The sequence below is a fragment of the Chelonoidis abingdonii genome, chromosome 2 (assembly GCF_003597395.2).
Source record: "Chelonoidis abingdonii isolate Lonesome George chromosome 2, CheloAbing_2.0, whole genome shotgun sequence".
In the NCBI taxonomy this organism is placed as follows: Eukaryota; Metazoa; Chordata; order Testudines; family Testudinidae; genus Chelonoidis; species Chelonoidis abingdonii.
The window spans coordinates 162,020,206-162,034,656 of NC_133770.1; the positions used below are offsets into that span (position 1 = coordinate 162,020,206).

At 43.9% G+C, this 14,451-nt stretch overlaps 1 protein-coding gene across 3 annotated transcripts in view; it reads right to left on the minus strand.

The window, feature by feature from the left end:
* XPO7 (exportin 7) overlaps positions 1–14,451 on the minus strand; it is an 83,207-nt gene that overhangs the window by 12,989 nt on the left and 55,767 nt on the right. For all 3 annotated transcript variants that reach the window (XM_075062762.1, XM_075062761.1, XM_032800899.2), the window contains 10 exons: positions 12,495–12,614; positions 11,170–11,316; positions 9,510–9,682; positions 8,672–8,865; positions 7,529–7,634; positions 5,944–6,079; positions 3,659–3,732; positions 2,485–2,565; positions 1,474–1,537; positions 49–157 (listed from right to left, as the gene is read on the minus strand). In XM_075062762.1, the coding sequence (XP_074918863.1) occupies positions 49–157; positions 1,474–1,537; positions 2,485–2,565; positions 3,659–3,732; positions 5,944–6,079; positions 7,529–7,634; positions 8,672–8,865; positions 9,510–9,682; positions 11,170–11,316; positions 12,495–12,614 (1,204 nt within the window). The remainder of the gene's footprint in view (positions 1–48; positions 158–1,473; positions 1,538–2,484; positions 2,566–3,658; positions 3,733–5,943; positions 6,080–7,528; positions 7,635–8,671; positions 8,866–9,509; positions 9,683–11,169; positions 11,317–12,494; positions 12,615–14,451) is intronic.

The following is a 14,451-nucleotide window of genomic DNA, read 5'->3' on the forward strand; positions in this document are numbered from 1 at the left end:
ACCCAATTTCCCCATTCCTCTCAGGTCTGTAAGAATGGGTTTCAGTACCTAAATCCACCATAAGGAGGCGCCCAAGTGCAGTGTAGAAAGTAGTCCGACATCTCATGTCAGTCAGGTTGGACTGATTGTTAATACCCAGGAATGAAAAGTGCTCACTCTGTCAATGAAAAAGCAAAGTTAACAGTGAGTGGCAGGTTTAGACAAGGCTTATAATATTAGAGGTTCATGGGCATTTAGGGGCCTCTGATAGTTTTGACTCATACTCTGTTCTTTCAAGGGCCTTGGCAGGACTGAATCACTCTGTTTACTTTGCTAACCACTTTACTTCTGCAGTTAACCTCGAAGAATAAATCATTAGAGGGTCATTCTCCCCAGTGCTGCCTATATTACAGAGATAACATTAACACATGTTCTTTGGCAAGGATACTTGGCCCTTTACTTTTAGTCTGAGGATTTTTAAGTGCTATATAAACAATTAAGTCTTGCTACACCTCCAATGAGGGCAATGAATTTCCCCATGTGTAAGATAGGGATGGTAAGAGGTTAGGAGAATTGCCCAAGGTCACACAGCCAGTAGGTGACAGACCCAGGAGTCCTGATTTCCAGGCCATTGATCCAATCATTAGATCTGTCTATCATATAGGTATCTCTAGGAGTCATCACCATATCCAAGCACCTGTGGTTGATATTTCCTCCCAGTGAAAGCCGGAAAACAATTTTATGCAATGTTATTTATTAATTTCTAGTAGCTCTGCAAACAGTAGAAGACCAGATCCAGGGCCCACACAAGTACAGGAAACCTCCAAGGAAAACCCTTGAGTGCTGTTGTAACAGGTGTTGATTCTGAAAATGATCTTTTGAGTCAACACCCCAGAACAGTATGAGAACATACTGCATTGCTGGAGAACTACCTATTGGCAGACCTGTATGTCCGAGGTCCTGGCCTCTGCAGCGGTTAAACATCCTTTGGCCCTTTCCTCCCAAAAGATAGGACTGTCTATTAGATAGGAATGTGACTAGGATGCTAGAATGCTATTACATTTCATCTCCCTGAATTCTCAAAGTAGTTCCAACTGGACACAGCATTCTTCACTTTCTGCCTTTAGACTGTAGCAGTGCATCACAATGCCATACATTCCTCCCCAGAGTTCGCTGCATTTCAGTGAGGGGAGTGACAGAGTGAGAGTCCTGTATTACATTTGTAAAGAAGCAGGAATCATTTGGATGAGAGGGACTATATAAATCCAGGACGTCAGAATTAAGTGTAGGCTTTGGAAAGAGGCAAAGAGAATAGAGATCATCATAAAACAGTCTCTCTTACGAAGCAAGTATTCGGGAGACTTGCAGTTACACTGCAGAAGTGTGTCTGTGTGTGAAAACACACAGGCCTGGTTCTTGCTTTAGCCTGCATGCAGGCACCTGCATGTGAGGATTTGTTACAGGAGAGAGGCTGGAAGGGAATGAAAGACTTACCGTGTGATTGTTCAGCATGAACTGTACTGCGCTCAGTTTCACCAATTTCCTAACACTACTGTATGTAGAAAGGGTGTTAAGGAAACAGCAAGCAGAACCAGTCAGTCACTGGACTGTTCCAAGTGCCTGCAAAGCACATACAAAGGAATACTTTCCAGAGTACGTACAAGTTTTACATAATGCTTTCTGGCCTTCTGAATTGTTTCTTTTCTCAGCCACTTTTTTTTGGGACCAAATCCTGTTACCAAGGACTTGTCTATATGGTGCGCAGCAAGCTGGAGTGTAAATCTACAGTGCACAAGCCTTCCACGCAGTAAGTGTCTGCGTGGACCCTGCTATTGTGCATTACAAGTTCTGGAATGCGCTGGGATCTATTCTGCTTTGAAAGAGGAAGCTGCACATTTTATCCTATTGCAGAATCCATTTTCATCTTATTTTGGAAGGAAGATGTAACCCCAACTTGTACCATGCTCTTCAACACCTCAGCAGCACACAAATGAAGGCTGTGGGCAATAAGCTAGGAAGTAGCCATGACCCACAGTTACAAAGCAACAATACGATAACCATCTACTGGGATTCTCTGCAACCAGGTGAAATGGCTACCAAGTGTCTATGCTCTCTTGGCTACTCAGATGTTTGGGAGATATGGGAAATTGCAAATTGGTGGGCGAAGGGTGGGAGAGATGTTTTTTTCTTTTAAATAAGCCAAGTTCACAAGGAGAGATAGCCAAGAAATGGGAGAGTGGATGATGATAAAATCAGGCTCAATATTATGTGGTTGGAATTTGTGGTTGGAGATGCCTCTCTCCAGCTGTAGGAAGTTCCTGGTGAACTGACAGACCTACCAGAGCATCCATTAAAGATGCATTGATATGAGCTCAGTGGATGGCAATAACTAATGAACTTATGCAAAATGCTCCCATTTCATCTGAACACATTGGTGTAGTGCTCCTCAAATTCCACCATATAAGTGTGTTCTACACACCGAGGGCTCTCTACAGAAAAGGATATCCAATGGAGAGGTCATTGAGAAGCTGCAGTGTCTTGGAGGTGATAGGTTCGCATCGACCCCAGTACTTCAAGTTGGTAATGCTAGAGGAGAGGAGAATAAGAACAGGTCAGAGGGACAGCTTGGATTTCTTTTGTTACAAGGTGAAATCTTCCATCAAACGTCACCCAATACCATCTCCACCCTCCAAAATGTCACAGACATCACAAACCACAAAATATTGGTATAAAATTACTGTACTTACATTTGGTTGACTAGAAAATTATCCTTCAGATAATCTTCACTACTTGGGTCTCAAGCTACACTGGCCCATACCCAGGCCCTTGGAATTCTGTGGCACTCCAGGGCTGATTTCTGCAGCAAGGGTAAGAGAATTCTGCGGCAGTGACAACATGCAGACGTATGCAATTCTGCACCTGCACCATCCACTGTCAGCTGCAGAATTCTAGTAGCCCTTGCTTCTTCCAGGAGAGCCATTTAACCCCTTGTGGATGTGCAGCTCAGGTGCGCAAGAGTGGACAGGCACCATGCACACCAAGGCAAAAATGGTGTGTGGAAAGCCGGTGGCCATGTGCATCCAGGCGCACGGCACTGGGCTTCAGCCTTGGAGCTACTGAAGTGGTTAAAATTCTAATGGTCACTGCCAAAAAGACATGACAAAACCCAATTGATGTGTTCAATCTGGAGGCAGCTGCCAAGCAACTGGCCAAATAGGGAGCAGCCTACTAAAGTGGAAGAGTTTTAAGAATGGTACTGGCACTACTTTTGTATTGAGTTCTGCTATTTGAAAAGAAAACCTTTGAGAGAGCAGTCCCCTCCCCACAGTGCTTTCTTGGCTTGTGACTGGCAATAATGGTGTGGCAGTGCACGATAGTGGAGACTGCTCCTTGTAACAATGATGTCAAACAGCGGATTAAGTGGGCGCTGGAATAAGAATCCATCATTCTGGTGTAGCTAGCAGGGGATTACATTGGTGTGTCTCCATGGCCCAAGCTAGATTCCATGGTGGATAAATAATCCTGGATGCTGCACAGGACCTAACCCCCTGGCCACAGCCTATAATTCTCTCAAATAGCCAGAGGTTACTTTCTCAGTTTGAACAACACTGTCTTATATTGAGGTTGTCCCAGTTACACTTTCAAGTGAACCCTGATGACTGCAAGCAGAAATACTTACATTTTCCCTATGAAGACGCTCAGGACCATAGTCTCGTCATTCAATCCCAGGACCTCAGAGAGACGGCGGTACAGCTGGAAGGAAAAGAGAGCAACACAAGTTAAAAAGAAGCCAATGGAATTAGTGATACTTTTGTGGCAAGAGGGTGGGACTCTACTGGGGATGCAGCCTGAGTTTAAAGATAGCTATTTCATTTCCCTGAGCACTAGGGCTCCAAGCCGTTAAGCATGGAGAGCGTTTGATCCACGACCCACATTTATAAAGTGGCATGATAGCTCTTTCATTTTCTTCACCACTCCATGCAGCACTGACCCAGGGATCTATCTAGTCCATGCTTTTCAAGACCACCAAGAGAAGGTTCCTGCCCTGAGGCACTCACATTCTAACTCAGACTGATACGCTACGTGGGGTAACAGGTCAGACGAGAAGAAATGTTGTTGACCTGAACGATTTTCCCATCCTCCTTTTCATTCTAGCGAAGTTCATCCCCAGCTAGGCTCACAGCAGCAACAGATGCTGTATACAAAGTGTGGGCATTCACTTTCTAAGAAGGGGGATTCCCATAACTCAATAGTAATGTGGTTCTTCTACTGACAGCTATGAGTACAACGAAGCAATGAACTCTGCACTCATATCCCTGTGATCTAGCCCCACTCTCAAACACTCTTAAGCCCTCTGCACCTTCAGAAGCAAGAGTGTCACCCTGGTGCTTCAATCTGTGTCCCTGAGCGATCGTCGGATGCATAATTAACTAAGTGGGTAATCACACACGAAAGCTCATGCTCCAATACATCTGTTAGTCTATAAGGTGCCACAGGACTCTGTTACTTTTTACAAATCCAGACTAACATGGCTACCCCTCTGATAGTTAATTATGGGTTATTAGAATGGCTGAGAGTCAGTTTTTGGAATAAAGATGGCATAGTTTCGCTCAATTCCCTTTTCCTGGGCTACTTCAAGCTCCGAGTACACCAGTGTTAACGTCCAGTGTATCTTGCAAGGCAAAAGTGAGAAAGGCCCACTTCCACAAACCCTTTCTTGTCTGCACAAACTGCCCTTTTAGGCAGCCAATGTGTCATGTTTCACCTCAGCGCAAAGGCCGCAGGGGTTTTCAGAATGTCTGGAAAAAATTCCAGCAGGTTTTAATGAAGTATCCCAGTGGTCCCCAACACGGTGCCCGCTGGCACCATGGCGCCCGCCGGGGCATTTATGTGTGCCTGCCTAGTGCCCAGCAGGAGAGAGAAGCTGCAGCCCCGCCCTAGTGTCCAGCTTCGAAGCCTTGGCCCTGCCCCTGCTGGGGACAGAGAACTCCAGGGCTGTGGGTGCCGGTGTTCTCAGTTCCTGGCAGACAAGGGCCCGTGGCTTAAGCTGGAGAGAAGCCGCGGCCCTGTGCCTGCTGGGGACAAAGAACTCCAGGGCTGCAGGCTTTATTCTATGTTAAAGTAAGAATAATAAATATATTTGGACCAGCAATTCAACAATGTTTTACTTCTTAAAAATACATAAGATGAAAACTGCTTAGATATTTATTTTGTAAAAACTCCTTAATTTTTTTTTACAGGTAGATAAAGAGCAAATTCACATGGTAAGGTGAAAGAGTAATTGCCAAATAATTTAATTAATACCTTTTACATGTAAAATTACCCTTATCTTATGGATTCATATATTATGTAACATTAAATATGATGTTTTCCATATTATTTAATGTACAAAATAAGCCTTGCAAAATTGTTGGCTCCTGCCACGCTCTTCTGAAAACATGAATGTGCTACTGGCCACAAAAAGGTTAGGGACCACTGCAGTATCTGAACTCCACCCCAGACCTAACACCTCTTTTGGGAACTTATATGGCTCCCCATTACCCTAAACACTGAGAGGCACTCAGATCCCAATGCATTTCCCCCCCTCACGTCATCCCTCAGAAGTAGGGCAGGGCTATTAACTCCCATTATACAGATGGGGCACTGAGGCACAGAGAAGCTAAGTGACTTGCCCAAGGTCACACAGGAAGCCTGCAGTGGATCAGGGATATGAACCCAGGTCTCCTAAGTTCTAGGTTAGTGCCCTAATCAGACATTATCTTGCTGAAAAGCAGTGCCAAAGCTGCACAGCTGAAGCTATAATTGTCAGACTGGGTATGAAGAAAGCAGGAAGGATGGGGGCTTCTAATAAGCTTTTTCTTATAAGACAAGAGCAGATTAAGATCGAGCAGCTCATTTACCAAAAGATGTGAAGACATTATGGTAGCCAGCAATGCCTCAAGGCTGCATGGTGGAGGAAATTACCTTGGAGGATTTCTGCACCTGGTCTCCAATGTAGATCTTTCGGAACTGCTCAAAGAAGCTCAGCATGGCAAGCTCCAGTTTCTCGTTCCCAGCCTGTGCCAGGCGAGAGTCCGTCAGGTTCATCAACTGCAATACCCTGAAGGGAGGGAATGAAGAAGCAACAGATCTACCAACCACTCCAGGAGGACAAGAAATACTAGCCTGCCTGAACACTGGAAAGGGTGAGCAGAAAAGTGACTTCAGGCAGCTGGTATCATTTCGAAGCTGCGTATGGCTGAGAACCCTTTTTGCTCTTTAGGAGGTGGCGTGGTGGGCCAAGTGATTGAAACACAGGAATGACATTATGTTAAACTAAAGAAGATGACCAAGAGTCAAGTCCCCCACCCACCCCTGCAGAGGAGCCAGCAGAAGGCCTATGCACCACTTAAGTCCAACTTAAGATATGGGCAGGGGGTGGGAAGGGGAAGGAGAGGCCTTGGTGCCTGCCCTCCACACAGAGGGGAATTTTCACCCCCTACAGAGCTTATCAAATGCCAAGGTTCAGTACATTCTCTGAGCTATCCCCTGAGCAGAAGCCTCCAGCTCTCATTACAAGACTGAAGAGGCATTTAAGGGGGCACCTCCACCCCCCCACCGATTTTTGTTATGGCCACGTGGGTCTTGTGGAGAATGCCCATGAATGATCTATTGAGGTAAGAAACGGTTTTGCTGACTGAGGTTATAAACAAGTGAGGGGGGGAAAACAAAGGTCAACTCTTTTTTGAAGGTGGCCCAAAACTAATAGGGAGAGAAAAGATCAAAGTAAACAGACTAATATGAGAAAGTCTCTTGTGTATAATATAAACGGAGGGCTGCTCAAAATGTTTTAGGTCTTATATCTTCCCTCCAGTAATGCTCCAGCTGCAGGAGGAGCTAGTGCCTGATTTACAGTTCCTCACTAACAACAGTTATCACACGGCCACCTTCCATCAATTCTCAGATTCAGTCCTCTTGATCCCGGAGAAGCAGAATTAGCTTATGTTCTACACAGAATTTTGCTCAGCTTAGGGTTGTTTAAGAGCCATAAACTGCATATTAATTACCTATACCAAATAAATCAGTAACTTTGCTAACAGAAGGCATAAACGGTTCTGAAACAAACTATAAAAATGTATCAGTGCCACCCTGTATAAGAATTCCATCTGCTGTAGGGTACTGCGATTTTCAGGATATTTACTGTCAAAGCCACTTTGGGTGATATCAGAAAAAACATCTTTTCCCAAAAAGAACCAGCATGCACTGGGTTCTACTCTGCAGTGGGCATTAAAAATAGGAAAAATTCCACCCATACATACTGCTCCCCATGTTTATTTAGATCTCTTCCCAAACCCCTATGCAGACATCCAGGTTTAGACAAATCCCAACAGAAGTTTGCTCAGTGGGTCTAGCCAGCGCTATCAATGTCTTTGTTCGAGGGCCAATTCCATCCAGTTATTTTTAGCGAGAAGAGAAGGAAGGGAGAACACTTAAAGCCCCAAAGAGAATTACTACCAGGCAGCCACAAGAACGGAACACAGTGCATCTAGAAAGCATTCAACATTCCTACCGACAAACCAACTCGCCGTCCATCGCATCCTGCTCATCTGTGCTGGCGAACGAAACCCTGCCACCAATCACTGCCCCGATGATATAAACGAGCCATGTCAGGCGCCCTGAAGCCAACAGATGACATCAGAAACAAACACTCACAGGCCCCATGGTAGAGAGAAAGGGATTCTTCGGGTTTTTCCTCTGGCAAAGCCAGGGTTCATGAAGAAAGATTTCTTTAGAGCATATTTTATTCCTCTGGATCAAGAAGTTAATGTTACGCCAGTGTTACTTGTTTTTCCACTTAGTGGAAATTATGTACAATTTCCAGGATCAGAACTGTAGTCTGTTTGCTTCAGAGCATCATTTCAAGCTACAGTGTGCTCACAACTTAAGATCACCCTCACCCCAGGAAATTCCTTTAATAAAAGAACAGATTCTGTAGACTTTTGGAAACATTATTGCATGTGCAAAGAGGAGCACTCATTTTCTGAAAGCACACAAGGCTGATAATGACAGATACTCAAGACCTAACCATCTGAAGTTGTACTGATTTAATTACAGCAGTACAGTAAAGCAGCATAGTAAAGCAGCCCAAGGCCCGCCCAGTGTGGATACATTTATATTGGGACGAGGGGTTATACCTGTGTAACTATGGCTACGTCTTCACTACCCGCGGTATCGGTGGGTAGCAATCAATTGCTCGGGGATCGTTATATCGCGTCTCATCTAGACGCGATATATCGATCCCCGAACACGCTTATATCGATTCCGGAACTCTACCAAGCCAAGCGGAGTTGCGGAATCGACAGGGGGAGCCGCGGACATTGATTCCGCGCCGTGAGGACGGTGAGTAATTCGATTTTAGATACTTCGACTTCAGCTACTTTATTCACGTAGCTGAAGTTGTGTATCTAAGATCGATTTTCCCCTGTAGTGTAGACCAGCCCTAAAATAGGTAAAAATCCCACCTCTCTAACTGAAATAGTTATACCTGTACAAAAGCTGCACACAGACCAGGCTGAATGTCCATTTTCCCAAGGGAATACTTATAGGACTGGCTCTCTCCTGATATGATACTATCATGGCTTCTGGAGCTGTAGTTTTTGGAAGGGGCAAACTGGTCAGGGCTTCCTGGCCACTGTTCTTGGAGTGCACTCACCTTCCTGCACTGCGATGTCCATGGGGCTGGCGGTGGCACTCTGTAGTAGCTCCTGGTAAGTCTGGGCTGACTGGTCAAAGAGCTGTACGAGGAGAGCACAGGTCTTTTCATACTCACACCGGCCAATGGTGGACAGCTGATCTAGCTGCTGTTGCACAAGGCCAGTATCGTCTAGTGGATCTTCCATCCCGTCTCTGCATGGGGAGGAAGTAGCATTATAAAGGAACTTTAATACCAGTGCTAGTCTAACCCATAACACAAGCTTATTTCCAGCATGGAAGACAACTCTCCTAGGCACATGGCTATTCTTTAAATCTGATCATCATCTGATCCTTTGCCTCTAGTAGCCGTCATGGTGGAGTATTGCACAGACTGATGTAATACAACTAAGCAATCATCACTAGTGTCCTCTTGTTTTATGGGCACAGAAATAACTAACAGAACTGGCAGGGCCATTACAACCTTCAATGAGTAAGTTCTTATTGCAGGCTTAAGACAATATTTGTCCAGGGCTTTAGAACACAGCTCTTTACGTGTTTAAGAAGTGCCAAGTATTAAGGCATCTGGTTGTCGTTGGGCTTTAGTGTTTTCCATCTTTCATATTTTGGTTTTCTTCCATCTAATAAATTTACTTTAATTAAAATATACAAGGATGGCACATCTGATTCTGACCATCCCTACCAAGACACTCCATTGACAACCAAAGCAAAACATCCTGGGGCCAGAGTCAATACTCTATTTGCCTATACATCTAACGCCAAAGACCCTTGCAAGATTTTCCCTTATGTGTTGCAGGCACTGTGGTAGAAGTGTTCATGCATTTCTAGGCTTCCCTTACCTCAGTATGATGTGCACAGACTCCAGCCTGGATGTGATGTAAGCTTTAGTGACCTCTGGAGTGTATGTTTCTAGCATATGAGGCTCTGTGGCTTTAACATATGGCACTGATGCTGCCAGCCGCTGCCACAGGCTTAGCAGATAATGTACGCTGTTCGGTGCAAACTCCCAGTGCTACAAGTACCAAGATAGAGAAAGGAAAGGAAGCCAGTGAATTTAGGATCTTGCAGAATGTCACGTTTGTCTTGAATGGTTTGCCGTAGAAGAGCAGACATTCAGAGGCTTTACACAGGATGCCTTGATGCTTCATTTTCCTATATAGCATTGAATTTAAGTCAGCATCCAAATTCCAGGAGTGCCTAAGGAAGAGAACTGTTCAGCAAAAGAGCCAGGGATACTCCAAAATAACTTTCATGAGATGTAGTTGAGCTGAAGCCTTCAGCTCCCAGTGCAGGTCTGAAAATAGAAGCTTGCAGGATTAGATAGAGAACCTTGGTGCCCTCCCTCAATCTTAACAGTCTTGCTGCTTTCTCTCCTCATTTATCTTAGCATTGTAGCATAGTGATGAAAACATGCACTGATATTGCAAGGATACAGGCAGTACAAGAATCATCATCTGCTGAGCTTGATCTCTATCATGACTCACTATGAATAGCTTCTCTAATGCAGCCCCTTCAGTGGTATACATCTTCCACAGCTCAGGGAAAGCCCCAAGAGAAGGACTGTCAAACTCTGCTGCACTAGACTTCCAATTCTGGAGACCGGGGTTAAAACAGGTTTTTCTTGACAACATTTGGGTGGCCTGGTCCAGCCACTGCTGCTGGACTCCTACATAGGAAAACCAATTCTGTCCTAAAGGGAAGTTACACAGCTGCACAGTAATATGCATAATTACTGACATTTACATTACATAAAGGCAATACAGCAACACACAGTTCTGGTTTGATGAAGCACCAGTAATACAATTTAGTACCTCACCTGGGGCCATGCACACACAGCTTTCCTGCTTTTTAATATCCTAAACTGTTTTATTCAGAGCTCTTAGAAATCTCTATTGTTCTATTAAACACGCCCAATCCTAACTTAAGTTGTAAAATTCCAATGCTCCTGTTTGCCTCCCACTAAACCCCCTGAATTCACAAGTCATCTGAACAACACTTGATATTTCTAAAAGCTACATACACCCCAACTGTCCACAGATCATGCCTGCCAGTTTGCAGTAGCTATCATGGAAGAATTTTTAAAATACCATTTTATTTTGTACAGAGATGTAGTTGTATGCTGCATAGCAGCAGCAAACACAGAGGCAACCTCTGCATGATATCGATAGTATTACCAGTAGAACCACCCTCTAAAATACATTTTAATAATGGGTTGATGCATTACATAAAAATAATCTTGAATCAGCAGTTGTTACTGATGGGACATGGGAAAAACTTCAGAGCTGTAACTACAACGCTCCCCTCGTGTTTTTCAGCCAGAGTGCATAGTATGATCAATATTGCACTGCCAGATTCTCCTGCTACAAAGCCTGTGTGGATGCTGCAGTCTTCTTGCCATTGGGCCTCACAAACTGGCATAGCTACTACAAAGTAAATGCAAGGAGGGGAACTGCTCCATTTTGAGAGGCACCAGCAAGGCCAAATGCAATGAGTTCCCACCTGTAGGCTGGTCACGGTGAAGTTGGCAATGAGTCGGATGACCTCAGGGTAGTTTTCTACCTTCACCAGCTCTCCCAGTTGATAGTTGCTTTTTAATCGAGCCAGCAACCTGCAGAACTCATGGTAATTGTTTGGGTCTGACAAACTCTGGGGAGGAAGAGAACAAACAGTTTGTCAAATCATGAGACAGGTAGCACTTTCTAGTGTTTTAGAGCACACGAATGGGAGTTGGAGACCTGGTTTTTATTCCCAGCTCTGCCACTGACTTACTGCTTGATTTGGCAAGTTATTTTATCACTCTGTGCCTCAGCTCCCCCATTTCTAAAAAAGAGGTACTGTTTGCCCACCTCTAAATTGCTCGGAGATCTTTACATGCAAGTGCAAAGTATGATCTCTCAAAGCCACATAGTACAGATCATTAGCTAAAACGAAACCCTACGATTTATGGCAGACTTTGGAACACGTTTAGTGTCTGGCATTCAAAACACCAGCCTGCAATGCACTTAATTCCCAGTAGCAAATTACACAAGGTTTAAACTACAAGACTCAAGTTTCGTTCTTGATAAAAGGAAAAGTAATCATCTTCCAACACAGAGAAGTGATATTTGAGTGATTTGGAGCAGGAAACTAGAGGAAAGAAGTTAAAGATGACAGAGATTAAAATCATCTAGTCTTTCTTCCTTGGCCAGTGCAAGATTGTTCCCCTAAGCATATTTTCAGCAGTTTTGTCCAGTGAAAGTCTCACCTCTCTGTTCTATAGTGGGGTAAACCCCACCATTAGTCTCCCAAGCCTTATTGATCTCGGTGCTGTTAAGTTTACCATATATTTAGCCTAAATTTCATCCCACTTTGTCTGGTTCTAGTCCTACATACCATACCAAACAATTCTCTTCCATCCCCCTGGGGTTTACACTTTTTAAACCTTCATCTCTGACCGTTCTCTCCTCTACCTTTTAGTCTCCCACTTAAATGAACTATACATATTTAGTTAATTAAACATTTTAGTTGCTCTACTCTGATCTCCCTTCATCTTCCTCTACATTTTTCTTGTAACAAGGATGAGAGAGGTTCCCCCCAGGGTGCTACTTGGAACTGGGGTACATACAATCCAACGAAATATTAATGTCTAGCAGATCAAGACATTTATAATGAAAGTTCACAAGGCAGCCTTTGTACAAAACATATCCTAATTACATGACAGTGGTGAATACTGGAGTGCCAGGGTGCGTCAGAGGGTTCCCTAACAGAAGAGTAGTTTATGGAAGCAAATGCAATAAATTGGACAAGGAGTATTCTAAGAAATACCTGGCTTCCGATATGCTCACCTGGGGGTTTTCCAGTATTCGTTTAACACCATCAACGAGATGAGACAGGAACTTTGCTCTCTCCGCATTGTTAAAAAGGGATCTGCGGACAGAAGCTATCTGGACTAAGCAGGACAAGACCTAAAGGAAGCAAAAGGAATAAAGTGGAAAGACTTTATTCAAACTGAAGGGAATGGTTTGAGTTGTTTCCCTTTCCAGAGAGAGTAGTTCAGTCAAGTGTTCACTATACTCCTTAGCAATCAAACTCAGCTGCTATAGTTCAAAGGATGGTTTTAAAAAGAAACCACCACCTCCAAACGTTCTCTCTATGAAAAGAGAAAAACAGGAGAAATCCAGTGGAAACATGCAGCCGGGATTGAGAGACTACATTATACAGGGATCATCTCTCCAGCTTCAGGGCTCAATGAACACCCAGCTTTAGGAAGGCCCTTCAAGCCTTAAACTCCATTACTATGTTACAGTCTCCACTGTACTGTCATGTGGTGACAGAGAAAAAAAGATTTCCCCAAATGGTAAAAGCAAAAATGCAGGTTGTGTCATCTGTCATTGTGTGTATACATGACTTGATTTGACTTGAAAAATACTGGCAGTGGGAGGAAAGCCTGCCAGCCTCTCCATACAAGAGCTTACCATGGTCTAGGGAAAATATGAGAGAAGGCAGAATGGCAAGATGCACATTTGTTTAAGTTAAAGTGCTCCCATCTCAGCCTCTATTACATTTAAGCTGAAGGTAGGTTCCAAGGATGCAGTTATGCAAGTGAATCCATTACCACACTGCTGAACAGGATTATGAACATTAGAAGCAAATTAATTATAGACTCTTCGCACTGAGGCGAACCTCGATTCCCCCAACCAGTCTAAGAGCTACCAACTCTGCTGTTAAAGCCCCTCGGATTCTTGCTAGCTCACACTTTTAATGATCAAAGCTCAGAGCAATCACTGGCTTAACTGTTTTAAATTTCTGCTTAACAGTGTGTTTCTTTTTAAACTCTCTTGAATAACTGAAGCTTAAATTTCAGACTTGGCTAGCACTATATAATGAAGTGACCAGCTCTGTCCTACCTCTCCTAGAAACATCCTTTTGAAGAAAGATCCTCCCTTCTCCAGCCAGAGTTAAGAAGTGTTTCCATTGCAGCATGCATCTACATTAACTAGGAAAAATATTTAGCCCACAATATTTAAGTGCCTATATAAGCAACTGGTCCAGTTCTACCCCATGCTGAAATATTTAGAAATATATTAAAGGAAACAATCTACCAATAGGGAAATTATGTAAGTTTCTCCCCTCCCTTCCTTTCTTTGCCTGTAATGACTGGCTTTGTTGATAACTAAATTTTAAGGTTTCTGGAGCAAAGATGTTTAATGCTTTGCTGGGCTTCTTCCTGAACAGCACCTGAAGGGCATTTGCAGATTCTGCTTCCTACCATATCACAGACGCAAACAGATCAGAGCAACTTCCAACTGAGAAACATCGTAGCGTGTGACTCTTGCTGACTGAGCCAGCGTGAGAGACGGTTCCTGGATTTGAATGCTTTACGCACACGGAGTCCAGCCAGAGTGAACAACTCCATGCACTGACAGAGTTATTAGATCATCTGGTTGCTGGTAGGCAGACACTATTTTAAAAGAAAACATCCAGTCATGTGAATCTTTTCCTTGTGCTGATGCTATTGGCCTTTTCACCATGTGGGAACACAGTCTTCTCTAGTGAATAGAGATTGGGACTAGGGGTCACGCTCTTGGGTTGTACTCCCAGATTTGCCATGGACTTGCTGTGTGATTTTGGGCAAGTCATTTCAACTCTCTGCTTAGCTTTCCTAAATTACAAAATGGGCATACCATCGCAGAGCTCCCTCACAGGCAGTTGGGAGGCTTCATTCACTTAGAGCGCTTTGAGATTCTCAAACGTAAGGGGCAAAAGAAGGGCAGAGTAGCATTATTTCAAACAAACGGGGAC